This window comes from Balaenoptera physalus (genome assembly GCF_965194825.1).
Source record: "Balaenoptera physalus genome assembly, chromosome: 6".
Taxonomy (NCBI): Eukaryota; Metazoa; Chordata; class Mammalia; order Artiodactyla; family Balaenopteridae; genus Balaenoptera; species Balaenoptera physalus.
The window spans coordinates 52,002,842-52,020,452 of record NC_138885.1 but is presented as its reverse complement, the minus strand read 5'-3'; the positions used below and the strand labels follow the sequence as shown (position 1 = coordinate 52,020,452).

Below are 17,611 nucleotides of genomic sequence, written 5' to 3'. Positions count from 1 at the left end.
CATTTTGATCGGTTTTCAGTACAGAAAAGGGAACAGAACATGAGCTAATAGGGATGAGGGCCAAAGTCTCAGAGAAATAAATGTATAAAGAGAGTGCAATGGGTATGCTGATATCGGAATTTTTCTCTGTGTGGATGGTAGACTATTTGAACTGTGCCTAATGATTATTGTTGCTCTAACTCTCTAGGTGCCCAAAAATCACACAGAATTATCTAGAAATAAGTCTTCTCTATGTAAGACCCAAAATACTTGGGGCTGAGGAAAGAGAAGAAAAATGGATCTTACCCAGAAGGTCTTGTGTCTTCAATGGCTCTGTCCACTGGGATCAAATCACTGAGGTAGACGTTGAAATTTCCTTCTTTCCATCTTCTTTCTACCTCCTTCTCCTTTCCATGGGGAACAACTACCGGACGTCCAAACTGACCTGGAGCTTTGGGGTCCCTTGGAGAAAGTGTCACATCAATTCTTAACACACGGTGCATTCCACCATCTTCAGGCGAATGAGCTTTTCTGTGACTTTGGTTGAGTTGTGCAGGCTGGGTTTTGGCAGTTAAGTTGATTCTTGCTGGCCCCAGCCCACCAGCTAAGGCTTGGTTGGTTTGAGACACTGCTGCTCCCTGGAGAGCAAGAGAAGAGAAAGATGCCTCCCTGCTCTTCCTGGCAATGTGTTGCTCTTGGCTTTTGCGCAGTACTGTAGGAAATATCGTTTTGGTTTTGGAATTGGGGACCTCTTTGGTGTCTGTCTTTAGCTCCTCCTCCTTGGTTATAATCACAACATGGCTTTCAGACAAATTGAGTTTCTTCCCATCAGCCACTTTGGCTCCATCATCCTTTGGCAAGCCTCCCAACTGTGTCTCATTAATAGATTGCTTCTTTAAGCGACTTGAATTGGCAATGGACTTGGAAAAGGGAAGGTTCTTATTGGCTTTGTGTTTATTTGCATTTAGTTCTTTGCTCTGAGTCTCAGTTTTATTTAAGGCTATGGCTTCCCTGGGTTTTGGCCCTGGTGGGCTGGCAGGGTAGGTCCTTTCATTTGCTACTGCCTGGAATTGCTGCTTTGATCTGTCAACATTAAGACGGATGGTCACATTTGGGTTCCTCTCAGCTGCTTGTTTTGATGTTTCACTGCTGAGACTAGGACTCTTCAGGCCCTCCTGGTTTATACCAACAGGTCCTGTGTGTACAGATATTTTGGCCAATGGAGTTCCCCTTGCTGCTGTGAATGGGGTTTTCTCAGCCCCCTGGGCTGTCTTTTGCTTTGGCGTCACGTGCGAGGAAACTTCAGGTCTGACATCTCGCCCTTTTGTCTTCCGCTTGGTAAAAGTCACTGGGGGGGTCTGCAGATATGCAGGACGCCACAAAGGTGCAACCTTGCCCCTTCCGGGGGCATTCTGCACTTTTCTTTCCTTCTGGGTTTGGTCCAGATCATCCTCAACCTTGAGCTTACTCTTTTCAGTCTTTCTAAAGTTCTCTTTGCCCCGTACGCCCTTGCCGTGTCCCTTCGAGGGGGGCTTCATCTCTTTCACGCTGCCGTCAAGGCTCTTCACCTGGTAGGGCTGAACTCTGAGCCCTATCCTCTCCCTCCGGATGATGTCTTCCTTCAGGACCCGAGTGTTGATCTCGCTGAATGAGAGGCGGAGAGCTGCCATGTCAAAGAGCAGCCAGATGACAGAAGCTACAAATATAAATGCCAGGACTCTCCCACTTCCTCGGAAAAACTTTCGGATCTTGTTCATGGTACAAAGGCTTCCCTTGCAGCCTGCCCTCCCTCTGAGCCTGCTTACCTTGAGTGGAGAGGGAGCTGACGTAGTAGCAATAGCAGCAGCAGCAGCAAAGTTGGCAGCAAGTGGCCCCCTCCCCTGAACACAGCAGGAAGCAGCAGTCCAAAGGGAGAGCTCAGCTCCTACCGCTTGTCAGTCTCTGCCTGCGTGGCATTTCACAGCAAAGCATCCGTGCCTGCTTGGCTGGCCCCTAAGCCCTGCTAAACATTGCCCTTTGGTCACTCTGGGAGCAGTCGATTCCAGCCACCAGACAGGTCAACAGATCACTCGCCTCGTCTCCATGAGCCCATGTCCACCTTCCTACAAACCCAAGTAAAGGTGGGGTCCGGGCTGCGCCTTCTCTCCTCCAAGTTCTCGGTCTGCACGCTGTAACTCAACACCGCTTCTCATAAGGAAAACATTTCAAGCCATTACCCAGAAAACTTCATTCAGCTCTCACCTTCCGTGTTATGTGAGAGGGTGTGTGTTTTCAGGGCAATTAAAGAAAACTGTCTAACTTGGAGAGCATGTGTTCCTGGTTTGTAACCCCACCTACCCCATTCCTGCTTATTAACCCTGTGGTACCCGGGTCTCCAAGTGATTTGCCCCAGCAATTAATCACTGAACTTAATGTTTCAACTTTGAGAGGTAACAGCTTATAGAAGGGGCTGAGCATAACCTCAATACCAAAGGTGGGTGTTTGATTATTCAGAAGCCTTCCTGGGGGGCGGTGGGTATCAGAATCTTTGTTTGTAAGTCAACTTTTTGTTTTAAATGAGTCCATCTATTTTTTTTTTTTTTTAATGAAAGGTTTCTCTTTTAAATTTATTTATTTATTTATTTATGGCTGTGTTGGGTCTTCGTTTCTGTGCGAGGGCTTTCTCTAGTTGTGGCAGGCGGGGGCCACTCTTCATCGCGGTGCGCGGACCTCTCACTATCGCGGCCTCTCTTGTCGCGGAGCACAGGCTCCAGACGCGCAGGCTCAGTAATTGTGGCTCACGGGCCCAGTTGCTCCGCGGCATGTGGGATCTTCCCAGACCAGGGCTCGAACCCGTGTCCCCTGCATTGGCAGGCAGATTCTCAACCGCTGCGCCACCAGGGAAGCCCCATCCATTTTTATTATTAGATTCAGTAGACATAAACTTAATTTGTCATATTGCTGTAAAAGTTTCTAAACTCTTACTCTTGGTTTGGATACTTGTCCCAGATGTAACAACAGCTTGCAGACTGAACCAGAACTTGGACCAGACTCTGAGTGGCACTGGTAGACTGGTAGAACACTGGCTCCGACAGCTTTATGGTAGAATCACACTGAAGAAATCCTCCCAAATTCTGATTAATTGATGGGGGGGAAGGGGCAAAGATGACCACTGGTCTGCATTGTGTTTTTAGAAGCTTCCCAGATCTTTCTAATGTACAGCCAAAGTTGAGAAACACTGGGCTAGAATAAAATGCCTCACCATTATTTTTTGGGTTTTTGAACACTGAGCACAATTTTTGTGAAATTTTCTCCCAGACAGAGTAAAACCTAATAAAAACTATACATTCCCAGAACAACTGAATCAGAACCTGCATTTTTATAAATTTAATTTTTATTTTATGTTGGAGTACAGTTGATTTACAATGTTGTGTTAGTTTCAGGTATACAGCAAAGTGATTCAGTTATACACGTACATGTATCCATTCTTTTTCAAGAATCTGCATTTTAACCTCACCTGCTATAAACATTGTCCCTAAAGTTTGAGACTCACAGCCCAGGAGCACTGTTCTCCGAGGAGCGCTGAGTGATCTGCAGACAGTAATGCCACTTATTTCTCCAGTGTTAGGAGGGGTATAGCATCCCTGCTTTGAGATAAACTTAGGCTCCTAAAGACTTGGGAAGGGAAGAAGGGAAGATTCTGAATAATTTATACTTATGCATTGCCTTCCACAACATTTTAACTTTAAGTCTGTACTTTACCCCATGGGAGGGAACCCAGATAAGTGCAGCTATGGTAACATGTGTCTTAAGTCTCTGATTCTCCTTTTTATTCCATGCCTCCTCACTCCAGTTTGCAATATCCACATCGATGGCAGCACTGGGGCTCAGCCATTTCCTCCGTGCACCCCTGCCCTCCATTTGTCCATCCTTCCAATATTTGCTGAGTCTGTCCCATCGCTCAGGCCCTGTGTTGGGTGTTGAAAGATATTGATTTAAAAGGACACAGTCCTTGTCTTTGAGATCTCACAGTCTATTGGTGGGCACAGACAGATAGGCACATACACAATACACAGTAAGTAACATGAGAGAACCATATCCTGGATTCTTTGGGAATGATTTTTGGAGAAGCTATCCTTAGACTTGAGGGATGAACAAGAACATAATTATCTCTGCTCATACTGTGGTCAGAGAAGGGACGTATTAGTTGGATGGTGAAAGGCAGATAAATTAGCAAAAACATCGAAGTGAAGAGAGAGTATAGTACTTATGGGAAGCATACATTTCTGAGAACCAGCATGATTGGAAACTCAGGCATGTGTGTGTGTGTGTGTACCCCATATGCCCCAAACTGTTTGCTAAGCTCTTTCCATTGAGTATCTCATTCGATCTTTACAACAATCCAATGGTGACAAACGCATGGTGAAAAAGCACCTCTAAAGGCCTCTTCCCAGCCTTTTCCACGTCTTTTTCCTGGTGAGTCTATGAGAATCTGTAAGAATGACAAAAGTTGGTTATAAGCAGCTCTACAGACTCAATACTATGGATCTTCAGAAAATCAGTAACAATCTCTACTGGTGGTCCCCACCAGCTATGCATTTCCCCTCTTTTTTTTCCCTCTTAGCTGGGCTTCCATGATGTTCAGAGCAATGACAAAGTATGGATAAAAAAGAATAGAAAACAAAGAAATTAAGGAATTTTACCTGTAATAGCAGTCAATACACACATTATTCAACAGATGACCTTTCATATAGATACATGATGCTGCTTTTTGGCTTAGTTGTATTCATTTCCATGTTACTAGCAGAAAACTAAATATATAGGTGGGTTGGCTGTTTAAGGTACTTCTGGCTGTCATCCCAAATGGTAGACTTACCTGGTCAAATTCCTCAAGAATCTGCACATACTTAGTTGGAGTGGGTATCATTCTAAAAAACTAGGGCTATGAAGTGGTCCTTGGGAGGCTTTTGGAGGGGTTTTTCTAATTCATTTTGACTTCATTTTGACACTTGTGTAGTAAAAAATTAAAAATATATTTTTAGTTTCTTCTTCTGTAAAAGAGGTTTATTAGTAGGAGGACTTGTCTTTAAACTCTACATGGTTGATGTCAGGATTATCATGTTAATAGCTACCATTTATTGAGAATTTCCTGAGTGCCTGGCACTGGATTCTCCTAGATTAAATCATGAACTGTTTAGCAGGACAGCTTTGCATATAGTTAGAGTGAAATCTGTGTTCCTTTGTTCTGCTTCCAAGGTGAATACCTCTGAATCATGCTCATTGATAATCAGTAGGAGTTCAATAAACATTTTTTTAAATTTCTATTCTCCAATTTCCCCAGTCAGAATGCAGAATATTAGAAGTACTGGTTCCAGTTCCCTGGCTTTGTGTCTAAAGTAACTCTCTCAGAATATTTGAATGTTTTTTTTTTTTTTTTTGACTATGTAAGTATATTCTGAGTAACTAATACCTATTTTCTTTTATAATATGTACTCAGTTGCTTACCCTTAATTATAAAAGATATAAAAGGAAAATATATTTAAACATATATTCTTTAGAGAATAATGAGAACCTACAGATGCATCACTGAATTTGAATGTAGATTTAAATTTGGAGAATCCAATTAAAGACAATATGGGATGAGGATATTATTCATTTAGGAAATTTGAATGGGAAAATCAAGTAAGTATTAAATATCATTTTGCTTTTGTATTTTAATATGATCATTTTTTCCTTCAAAATTATTTTTTTTTTTTTTGAGAAAAAGAGAAATTGTATTCAAGAAGATAACACTGTCATGTGAACAAAATTCACAAAAAAAGAGAGAAAGTTGAAAATCATAATTTAAAGGCTGGAGTTTTTATAAAGTCCATAGGTACCATAAATATAAAAATGATAATTTTACTCCAGTTTAACTGGTTCTTCCAATGAAGATGGATGAATACAATTTCTGGCAGCCATTTAAGCTTTGGTGTATGTATCCTTTTTTATAAGATTTAGAAGCTGGTTAAGAAACAGCCTCACTATCTAACGCCCAGAGAATGAGGACTGCTGTGATCTTCCCTCTGACATTTGTCCTTGAAAAATTTTCCCATATTAGTGGTGGTAAATCATAATCCATTAAGCCTGAGTTTGAAGAAAGCAAGGCCTCTACCATTGAAAGATAATACACTGTGCTTAGACCTCAGGTTTCATTGATTTCTTTTAAAATTAATTTTTATTGGCGTATAGTTGCTTTACAACGTTGTCTTCATTTCTACTGTACAGCAAAGTGAATCAGCTATATGTATACATATATCCCCTCTTTTTTGGTTTTCCTTCCCATTTAGGTCACCACAGAGCACTGAGTAGATTTCCCTGAGCTATGCAGTAGGTTCTCATTAGTTATCTATCTTATACATAGTATCAGTAGTGTGTATATGTCAATCATAATCTCCCAATTCACCCCACCCCCACTTCTCCCCCCCTCGGTGTCCATACATTTGTTCTCTACATCTGTGTCTCTATTTCTGTTTTGTGAAGAGTGGAGCCAAGCGAGCATCTGTGCTTTTTAGGTCCCTGGCCAATTTAATTGTTTTAATATTTTATTTTGATAAAGAAAAATTTAATAAATTTAAAATAAAACAGGGACTTCCCTGGTGGTCCAGTGGTTAAGCATCCGCTTTCCAATACAGGGGATATGGGTTCGATCTCTGGTTGGGGAACTAAGATCCCACATGCCACAGGGCAACTAAGCCCGTGTGCCACAACTACTGAGCCTGCACACTCTAGAGCCCATGCGCCACAACTAGAGAGCCTTCATGCTCAAGGCACTGCAACTAGAGAGAAACCAACGCACTGCAACGAAGATCCAGTGTGCCACAACTAAGACCCGACACAGCCAAATAAATAAGTAAATAAATAAATAAATATTTAAAAATTACTTAAAAATTAAAAATAAATTAAAACATTAACTGAGTATTCACCTTGGGAAAAGAACTGTGCTAGTTATCAGAAGGAAAAAAATGCCCTAAGGGACAGGTTGTCAATGAGCCCGAGACTTTTAACTCAAATACTAAGTTAACAGAGCCATTGGTATTGGTTAATTATAAATTTGGAGAAAAAGGTAAAATAGCTCAGGGTGACTCTGATTAAGGCTTTACTAATTCAGCAAGGAAAGGTAGGAAGAACAATGACAGTTTGGAAGAAAAGGGAAGTTCAGATTTAAACATGTTGTGTTTGAAATATATGTGGAATACATAAACACGTATATATTGAGCAAATATTTGAGTACCAGCCGTGTACTAGCCTCTGGGAAAACAAAGAAGCTGAAGCTCACAGTTTAATGTAGTTGTTTTCAATTTTTTGTGCATCAAAAATCTCAAGGGGAGGGACTGTTAAAATATAGATTCTCATGTTCTTCCCTCAGTAATTCGGAGGTTGGATATAGGGCCTGGGAATCTAGATTTTTAACTAGAATATCAGATGATTCTGATATAGGCGGACCAAGACCCACACTTCGAGGTTCATTGGCTCAGTGACAGAGGCAAAATATTAACATAAAAATGGGGAAAGTGAGTGAAACAACCAACTAACCTGAGAAGGAAGAAAAATAAGTCCTGACAAGAAGACAAGTTCAGTGTTTCAGTCCCTTACCATTCCAGGTTGGAGAAGGATGGGAGTAGCCATTAGTATAGCCTGCAATTTTCTAAGAAATCAGGTCCCTAGCTCTCTGGTCCTAAGAAGGACCTGCAGTCCTGTCAGTGGGTCTCAGCAGGGCAATGTGGAATCTATGATTTGTGTTGTGTTGCTTCAGGCTGTCTGGGAGAGCAGACTTTTGCAATTTTGGTTATCACTTATACATGAATTGCATGTTTTCTTGTTTAATGTCTGACCGTCACTAGATTTTAAGTTCCAGGAAAGCAAAGACTGCATTTCTTTCATTCACCACTATATCCTTAGAGCCTAGTACTCAATCAATACTACTTTTTCCAATGTTCTGGGCACCAAGAATACAACAGTGACTAAACCAGAGAAGTTCCATCGTCTTGTAGTTCATACATAATGAAATAAAGAGATAAAAATGTGTAACTTTAGGTAGTCATGTGTGCTAGAAAGAGAATTGAAGGAAATAGGGAAAGAAAAGTGGGAATATAAATCAGGGAAACCTCTTTAAAGAGGTAACATCTGAGAAGAAACTTGAATAGAGTAAGGGAGTAAGCCATGAGAAAATCTGGGGGAAGAGATTCCAGATGGTAAGAACAGAAAAATCAAGATGTGACATTGGAAGCAAGCCTGGCATTTTGGAGATGGGTAAGAATGTGAGTGTAGCTGGAGTAGAATGAGTGAGAAGGAGAGTGGGAAGAGATGAAGAGGTAGGCAGGCTCCAGATTTCGTAGCTAATTTATTGTATATATGATTCAATTAGTTGAAAGAGTGGGCTAACACTCATAGCGTTACCTATATTACCTCAAGTAATTTTTACTTAAAATCAACTTCGTGAATTAGATGCTAAGATCTCCATTCTACAGGTAAGAAAACTGAGGCGCAGTGAAGTTAAGTAGCCTGTCAAAGGTCACACAGTCAGCCAACTAGTGGTGGGTTCAGGATATAAACCCAGGCCGGCTGGATCCTATACATCAGTGTTCCTCAATCTCTTTCTCATTATCAGATCTTACTCCCTGAGAGAAAAATTAAATTAAAACTCTCTCTAAAGAGAAAGAATTTAAATACTAAGAAATAATACTTTGTCAAGTAGAGTTAAGCTTTGGAGGGCCAGAAACCATTGTAATATTTTAGAATATTTTTGCCCCCTAAGAATCAATTTTTGCCCCCATGAGGGTAACATCACCTCATTGAGAAAAATGCATACACTACACTATAACATCTCTCATAAAAACATAATTTTGTAATAAAATTTTCTTATAAATAAATGAATATTTTTTATAAATAAATTATACCTCTCTTATAAATAAATGCTTTTATTGTATAATTTTCTTACAAACAGGGAAATAAAAGGGATAATTCGGTAGCTCGATGAGACTGCCTTTTACTTGCAGATGGATTAGACCTGAATGCTTTTGAAGACTAAGGCATAGGGGAGGTAAGATTGAAGATAAAGAGTGGATAAAGCCTTATCAGATTAGAGTGATGTCCCAGAGGAGACAGGAAATAAGCTTAAGAACACAGGTGGATTATTTAATTCATTTTAGAAACAACTAGGGGCATGTTTCATTTTGAAATCGTACCTGTTTCAGGGCAGATAAGGATGAGTGCAGATGGAAGGAAAGAAAGTTCAGGGAGTTTGTGCTCGATGGCTTCTGATTATTTTACATAAGCACGAGGCAGACAGTGAAGAGTTGGGAGTGGGTGGGTGGATAGGGGGTCGAGGCACATGCAAAGGTTGGCATCAGTTGCTATGAAGAGAAGGAAGAGCTGCCAACTCAGAACAGGAGCAAGGAGTGTCAGAGAGCTTTGAGTCCTGAGCCTCCAGGAGCCCTACGTGCTCCGCTGAGGCCACCTCTGCCACGTTCCAGGTGCCACACCAGTGGTGCCCTCAGAACATGTCCTGACTCTTCGTCTTCTTCTTATCTGTCCCACCCTGGAACCATTCTGCTCTCTCCATGACCTCCATTTTAAGAAAGAGACGAGAAGGGCGAGGAGAGAAGGGGTAGAGAAAGAAGAGTCGTGGGAGAGGCAGACGGTAGGCACAATGGAGGGCCCTTAAGGGCATTTTCATGTGCTGTGAAGAAGTAGGATGAAATGAAAGCCTTGAAGAAGGGCTAAATGCTGCTTCATATCTGCGCCCTCCACCACCACCTCCAACTCAATTCCTGCCCCCAGGAGCAAGATCAAAATAATCTTCTGTGGGATGAAAGGATGACAATGACTTTGGTTCCAATTACATTATCATAACCTGGAAACAACTCTTGCATTTGAGGCTTGCTAAAAAACTGAACCGTGAAACTCAAATCACAATGTGAGATATGAAAGCGATTTGAACTCAGGGCCCTTTGGACATTTTCCTGGATATCAAAGAAGGTTTTTTTTTCCTGCTTTCTGAAAATAGGGTAGAAAATGGACAAGTGATGAACTAACCAGAAACGGTGGAAGAAATACTTAATTGGAAATGAAATTAAGGGAGGAAAAGACAAATGGGTTTAGATTAATGTCAGGCTTACAGTTATCACAGGATATGAATTTTGTTTACATGATCAAATATCTTCAGAGTTACTCAGCTCCTCTGATGTACAATTCTAAGTGGTTTCCTTACCTTTAGAAGCTGAGGGTTAACTAACTACTCAAGCCTGGGCACATAGGAGACAGGAGCATGCAAGCATCCACTCATGATTGAACTATGGAACGTAAATATAACCCCAAAGTCCCCACCTTATTTACAGAGGGATGAAATAAGCCGGGAAATAAGATGAACTCTCTTCATGAACTTGGACTGGATGGGAGCCATGCAAAAAGAAACACTTGAGGGAAAAGGAAAGATGAGCAATGTGTATATTTTACATGTGTGCACACATATGTGTCTACATATTTATATGCAAACACACAAACTCCATGTGCGGTTTATGCTTGTGTGTACATATTCATATTTATACACATATGTATGTACAGAGTTCACAGAGCACTCCCAAACAAATACACACCAGATGTGCTGATTTTGAGCTCTCCAAGGAAAAGATGACTATGGAGAAGGAAATGAAACAGGGCTTTTGAGGACATTGGTCATCCTACCAGGTGTACTGATATTTGGAGGGCATATTCTATGTTTTGCATATGTTTATTCTGGGTTAGAGGAGACTCAGGACAACATAATAACTGCTTCATAATTTCGGAGAGATGTCATGTGGAAGAAGGATTTAACCATTCCATATGGTTCCAGAGGGTAGAAATGAGGCCGAGGCGTAGCAGATTTCTGTTTTAAATGAGAACGACTTTCTAACAATTAGTACTACACAAAAGAGACATGTATTCCTTCTAAAAGTAGATAATGATCTGCCTACTCTTGGAAATGACATGTGGCAGAGGCTGCGTGGCCATCTGTCACAGAAGTTGTAGGGGGCATTCTTCCATTTGGTGAGGGTTTGCACTATCGTTATTTGCTGGGCCATCTCCATTCTGAAATTCAATGGTTCTAAAATGCATAAAGACATTTTAAGGGAAGTCAAGTCAGATATGGTTTTGGTTTTCTGGCTGCTTTTATTTTATTCAGTGACTTATGAGCAGCTAACTCCTATCTCAATAAATACTAGACATAACAATTTCTTCTGTCTTCTATTTGATTTCTGTTTTCCCCTACTTCTTTTCCTCACCTTTAATTTTTGCATTTTCTATTCTCTTTTCCTTGTCTTTTCTTCATCCTGCCTGTGCCCTCTAGATGTAAGAGATGGAGGGAAGGCGACGTTCATTGAGACAGTAATATGAGGAAGAAAGTGTTTAACTCGGTTAACATTTTTTTTTTCTCTGAAGGGAAAATCCTGGCTGTGTGATTACGAGAATATGTGTATGTATACTAGAGTGTCTGTGTGTGTGTAGGCCTTCAGTGAGATGTGGTATTGCCTGGAGAAAAGGCTTATAGTATTTTTAACCCAGAGGATTCCTCTCCCAAGTGGCTGTTTGGAAGAGCTGGGGATTGGGAACGACTTCCGATTGTCACAATGCCTGGGAGCTGTTACTGGCACTGAATGGGAGGAGGGAAAGAATGCAGAATGTCCTACACTGTGTGGGACACTCCCATCCAATCAAGGATTATGCCATCCCAAATGACAATAGAACGCCATTGAGGTATATAGAAGTGAAGGCTTTGGAGACAGACTATCTAGGTTTGCCTTCTTTAGCCCTGTGATCCTGGACAGGTACTTTAATCTCTCTGGATTTTTGTTTCCTCATCTGCAGTATGGAGGGTAATAAGAGTACCTCCTCACAGTGTTGTTGTGAAGACCAAATGAATTAACAAGTCAAGTGCTTAGAGGAGAACAGACGATAAAACACACTCAACAAGTGTCAGCTATGATTTTGATTTTTCTGAAATGGGTAGGAATTGGCTATTTGGATTCATCTTACATGTTGAGTGTATGAGAGTTTCTATATGCTTTCACCAAGTTTTAGTGAACTAAAACATAATGAATCAATACTTACAAAAATGTGGCCTATGGACACTTTGAAGTTGTGAAGCTGCTGTGATATCACCATGGACCTATGTGAAGTGAGCCTTGACAAGATAACATCAGTCTGCTTTTCTTTCTCCACCTTGCACATATGCAAATATGTCCCCAACCATTTCCCTAACACACACACACACAGCATTATATTTAATAAAATATAAAAATTCATTTAAAGTTCTAGGAGTCTTCAACAAAATTCAACACCCATTTATGATAAAAACTCTCCAGAAAGTAGGCATAGAGAAAACCTACTTCAACATAATAAAGGCGATGTATGACAAACCCACAGCCAACATCATTCTCAATGGTGAAAAACTGAAACCATTTCCTCTAAGATCAGGAACAAGACAAGGTTGCCCACTCTCACCATTATTATTCAACATAGTTTTGGAAGTTTTAGCCACACCAATCAGAGAAGAAAAAGAAATAAAAGGAATCCAAATCAGAAAACAAGAAGTAAAGCTGTCACTGTTTGCAGATGACATGATACTATACATAGAGAATCCTAAAGATGCTACCAGAAAACTACTAGAGCTAATCAATGAATTTGGTAAAGTAGCAGGGTACAAAATTAATGTACAGAAATCTCTTGCATTCCTATACACTAATGATGAAAAATCTGAAAGAGAAATTAAGGAAACACTCCCATTTACCACAACAAAAAGAATAAAATACCTAGGAATAAATACCTAGGTCTTTTGACCTAAGGAGACAAAAGACCTGTATGAAGAAAACTATAAGACACTGATGAAAGAAATTAAAGACGACACAAATAGATGGAGAGATATACCATGTTCTTGGAATGGAAGAATCAACATTGTGAAAATGACTATACTATCCAAAGCAATCTACAGATTCAATGCAATCCCTATCAAATTACCAATGGCATTTTTCACAGAACTAGAACAAAAAATTTCACAATTTGTATGGAAACACAAAAGACCCCGAATAGCCAAAGCCATCTTAAGAAAGAAAAACGGAGCTGGAGGAATCAGGCTCCCTGTCTTCAGACTATACTACAAAGCTACAGTAATCAAGACAGTATGGTACTGGCACAAAAATAGAAATATAGATCAATGGAACAGGATAGAAAGCCCAGAGATAAACCCCCGCACATATGGTCACCTTATCTTTGATAAAGGAGGCAAGAATATACAGTGGAGAAAAGACAGCCTCTTCAATAAGTAGTGCTGGGAAAACTGGACAGCTACATGTAAAAGAATGAAATTAGAACCATCCCTAACACCGTATACAAAAATAAACTAAAAATGGATTAAAGACCTAAATGTAAGGCCAGACACTATAAAGCTCTTAGAGGAAAACATAGGCAGAACACTCTCTGACATAAATCACAGATCCTTTTTGACCCACCTCCTAGAGAAGTGGAAATAAAAACAAAAATAAACAAATGGGACCTAATGAAACCTAAAAACTTTTGCACAGCAAAGGAAAACATAAACAAGATGAAAAGACAACCCTCAGAATGGGAGAAAATATTTGCAAACAAAGCAACTGGCAAAGGATTACTCTCCAAAGTATACAAGCAACTCAGGCAGCTCAATATCAAGAAAACAAACAACCCAATCCAAAAATGAGCAGAAGACCTAAATAGACATTCCTCCAAAGAAGATATACAGATTGCCAACAAACACATGAAAGAATGCTCAACAGCACTAATCATTAGAAAACTGCAAATCAAAACTACAATGAGGTATCACCTTACACCGGTCAGAATGGCCATCATCAAAAAATCTACAAACAATAAATGCTGGAGAGGGTATGGAGAAAGGGAACCTTCTTGCCCTGTTGGTGGGAATGTAAATTGATACAGCCACTATGGAGAACAGTACGGAGGTTCCTTAGAAAACTAAAAATAGAACTACCATATGACCCAGCAATCCCACTACTGGGCATATACCCTGAGAAAACCATAATTCCAAAAGAGTCATGTACCACAATGTTCACTGTAGCACTATTTACAATAGCCAGGACATGGAAGCAACCTAAGTGTCCATCGACAGATGAATGGATAAAGAAGATGTGGCACATATATACAATAGAATATTAGCCATAAAAAGAAACGAAACTGAGTTATTTGTAGTGAGGTGGATGGACCTTGAGTCTGTCATACAGAGTGAAGTAAGTTAGAAAGAGAAAAACAAATACCGTATGCTAACACATATATACAGAATCTAAAAAAAAAAAAAAAAAAAAAAAAAAGGTTCTGATGAACCTAGGGGCAGGACAGGAATAAAGATGCAACGATGCAGATGTAGAGAATGGACTTGAGGACATGGGATGGGAGAAGGGTAAGCTGGGACGAAGTGAGAGAGTGGCATGGACATATACACATTACCAAATGTAAAATAAATAGCTAGTGGGAAGCAGCTGCATAACACAGAGAGGTCAGCTTGGTGCTTTGTGACCACCTAGAGGGGTGGGATAGGGAGGGTGGGAGGGAGATGCAAGAGGGAGGGCATATGGGGATATATGTATATGTATAGCTGATTCACTTTGTTATACAGCAGAAACTAACACAACATTGTAAAGCAATTATACTCCAATAAAGATGTTTAAAAAAAATGTTCTAGGGGTCTTGTCCCTATGTATTTGCTCAGTAAGTGGATACAAAAAATACATTTACAGTATGCAGGGACTATGGAATTTTGGAAAAATTTTTTCTTTAATCCCTATGCTTGAAAAGTTGTGATTCGTACAACAGACCATTCTTAATCTTGCACTAATACTAAAGGTTATTTTATATTTTGAAAGACTGACTCAGAAGGTGTTTCAAGATTTGACTAATCCCAAGGTTATAATCATGGACTTTAATGATAATTCTGTGAAAAGCCAGTTTTAGAAGGTACATTTGATTAAGCGGAATCTGTTAAAACATTGTAATGCCCTAAAAATTGTTTTTAGAAACAAGTCCCAGAGGTTAATATGATTACTTTTCATTTTTAATTTATATTATGAAGACAGAGTCAGAGTCTTTATTAATAGTGTGTCCTTTGGTACAATGAACAATATTTTCAATTTATTTTGTCCCGTCTGTTTACAATGATTTTGTCCCATCCCTTTCCCACTTTGGCTCATTTGCAAGGAAACACAAGTATGTATGACAGTATATGGACTGAACAATATGAATCCCCCATGATATGACTACTGTATTTTTCTATGAATATATATTGAGAAGTTGTCAACCTTTTCCTGCCTTTCATGGATGCATTTGTTGATCAACCTCTGACACATGGAAACTGCGTGTGCTGGGTCCCACAAATTCCATGGAGAAGATGAAGACATTTTATAGTTTACTAAAGTATGTATACTCACCCATTTTTCACTATTTGTTAAGAGGATTAAATGACTTCATACAAGTCAAGTGCTCAGAAAAGCACAAATAAAACACCTTCAGCTAGTGTCAGCTACGATTTCGATTTTTCTGAAAAAACTGGGAATGAGCTATTTGGATTCACCTTATATGTTGAGTATATGAGAATTTCTGTATGATTTAACCAGTTTTTAGGGAACTAGTACATGATGAATCCATACTCAATAAATTCCATGGAGACGATGGAGATATAATTTATTAAAATAGGAGTACATCACATACCACTCTGGTGCAAGATCTTGATAGTGCAGGAGACTGTGCACGTGTGCGGCAGAGAGTATATGGGAACTCTCTGTACTTCCCCTCATTTTTTTTTTTTTTTTTTTTGTGGAAATGAAACTGCCCTAAAAAGTAAAGTCTATTAAGTGCTTAAGAAATACCATTAGGATTAAGATTGGGATCTAAAATAATAATAATAATGTTTGAGTAATTCAGGGTCCATAAAACCAAAATTTAAAATTACTTCTTTTCTCTCGTGTATACCTCAACCCCCAACTCCACTGGGGGTAGGGGCAGTTACTAGAATTTGATTTTATGAGGAATTTCATTCACTGAATTGTATCTTTCTGCCTCTGAGGAAGCACAGCCTGGAAAGAAAAGGCAACAAGCAGTCAAGTTCATGGCTGCATTGACTGGGATACTCAGGGTATTGCTGCTGGTTTGTCTGAAGTGCTCCTGGTCCACTGGTTTATATGGCCATAATCTGGGTATCATTTGCACTACTTTCTTTTGTCTTTACTGTTCTGTTTGCTTGTGCTTTTGTGTATCAAAGGTTTAATTACATTAAAATACGCATACTCACCCATCATTCATTTTTTAGTAAAGAAACAAAATCATTGAATAGAGAACCATGCGTACAAAAAGAAGTTCTTTATAGGGAGACAGGCTACATAGTAAAGAGCAGACAGAGTCTTAGCTCCACCATTCCTTGTGATGTGACTTAGGCACCCCAGTATCCTCAGTGAACTTCAGTTTCCTCACGTGCAAGCTGTAGATTGTCATGCCCATTTGTTAGTGCTGTTGTGAGAATTGGATACGAGGAGGGTAAAAATACCTAGCTCTGTGTCTGGCACATAGTAGATACTTATTAAACGCTAAGGTAGCAATTAATGGCAGTTAATATTTTTTGTTGAAATTTTTAATAAATAAATTTTGCTAAAGTATTGTCATTTGTTTTCAATCATGACACTATAAAGTAGTGCCTGCAGCAGTAACAACAACAGCAACAAAAATGATTGGAGAGTAGGCCCAATAATTTGCTATATAGTAAGTAGGCAATAGCCTATAGTCCCCAGACAATGTTGGCCACAGATATTAAGGACAAGATACAAGAATACTATCCCACATGACTGAAATGTACCCAAAACTCCTTAGTGTGCATGAAATTAGCATGTACTTTAAAGTTTCTAAGAAGTAATCCATATTAGACTGTAATTTGGATATAGGCAACCAATAAGCTTAAGGTGTGTGCCTATGTGTATATATGCATGCATCTTAACGTATAATCAGTAGAAGCCAGATGAAACTGTAACAAAAATAAATGATAAACCAGGACATGATGAATTTATCAACTATTCATTCCACAAATGTTATGTTATAGGTAGTGTGTATGTGCTAGGAGTGAGGATGGGGAAACTTCTAAGACACTGTCCTTAAAATCAAGTTTCTTAGGCCAAAAAGCCAGCATTTTTGTTTTTTTTAAATTTTTTAATTTATTATTTATTTATTATTTTTATTTTTGGCTGTGTTGGGTCTTCGTTTCTGTGCGAGGGCTTTCTCCAGTTGCGGCGAGTGGGGGCCACTCTTCATCGCGGTGCGCAGGCCTCTCACTATCGCGGCCTCTCTTGATGCGGAGCAGAGGCTCCAGACGCTCAGGCTCAGTAGTTGTGGCTCACGGGCCCAGTTGCTCCGCGGCATGTGGGATCTTCCCAGACCAGGGCTCGAAGCCGCGTCCCCTGCACCGGCAGGCAGATTCTCAACCACTGTGCCACCAGGGAAGCCCAAGCCAGCATTTTTAACACAGATAAATGATAAATGCTGCAGCTAATAGATATCCACAGAAGAATCTGGTTAGTTTGGAAATATCAGCAAAAATAACTTTAAGGAT

At 39.8% G+C, this 17,611-nt stretch overlaps 1 protein-coding gene across 1 annotated transcript in view; it reads right to left on the bottom strand.

Moving 5' to 3' along the window:
* GALNT5 (polypeptide N-acetylgalactosaminyltransferase 5) overlaps positions 1-17,201 on the bottom strand; it is a 54,326-nt gene extending 37,125 nt beyond the window's left edge. The window contains exon 1 of the mRNA XM_082464976.1: positions 286-17,201. Within this exon, the coding sequence (XP_082321102.1) occupies positions 286-1,736 (1,451 nt within the window). The 5' untranslated portion in view covers positions 1,737-17,201. The remainder of the gene's footprint in view (positions 1-285) is intronic.
* Between the last annotated feature and the right edge of the window lie 410 nt (positions 17,202-17,611).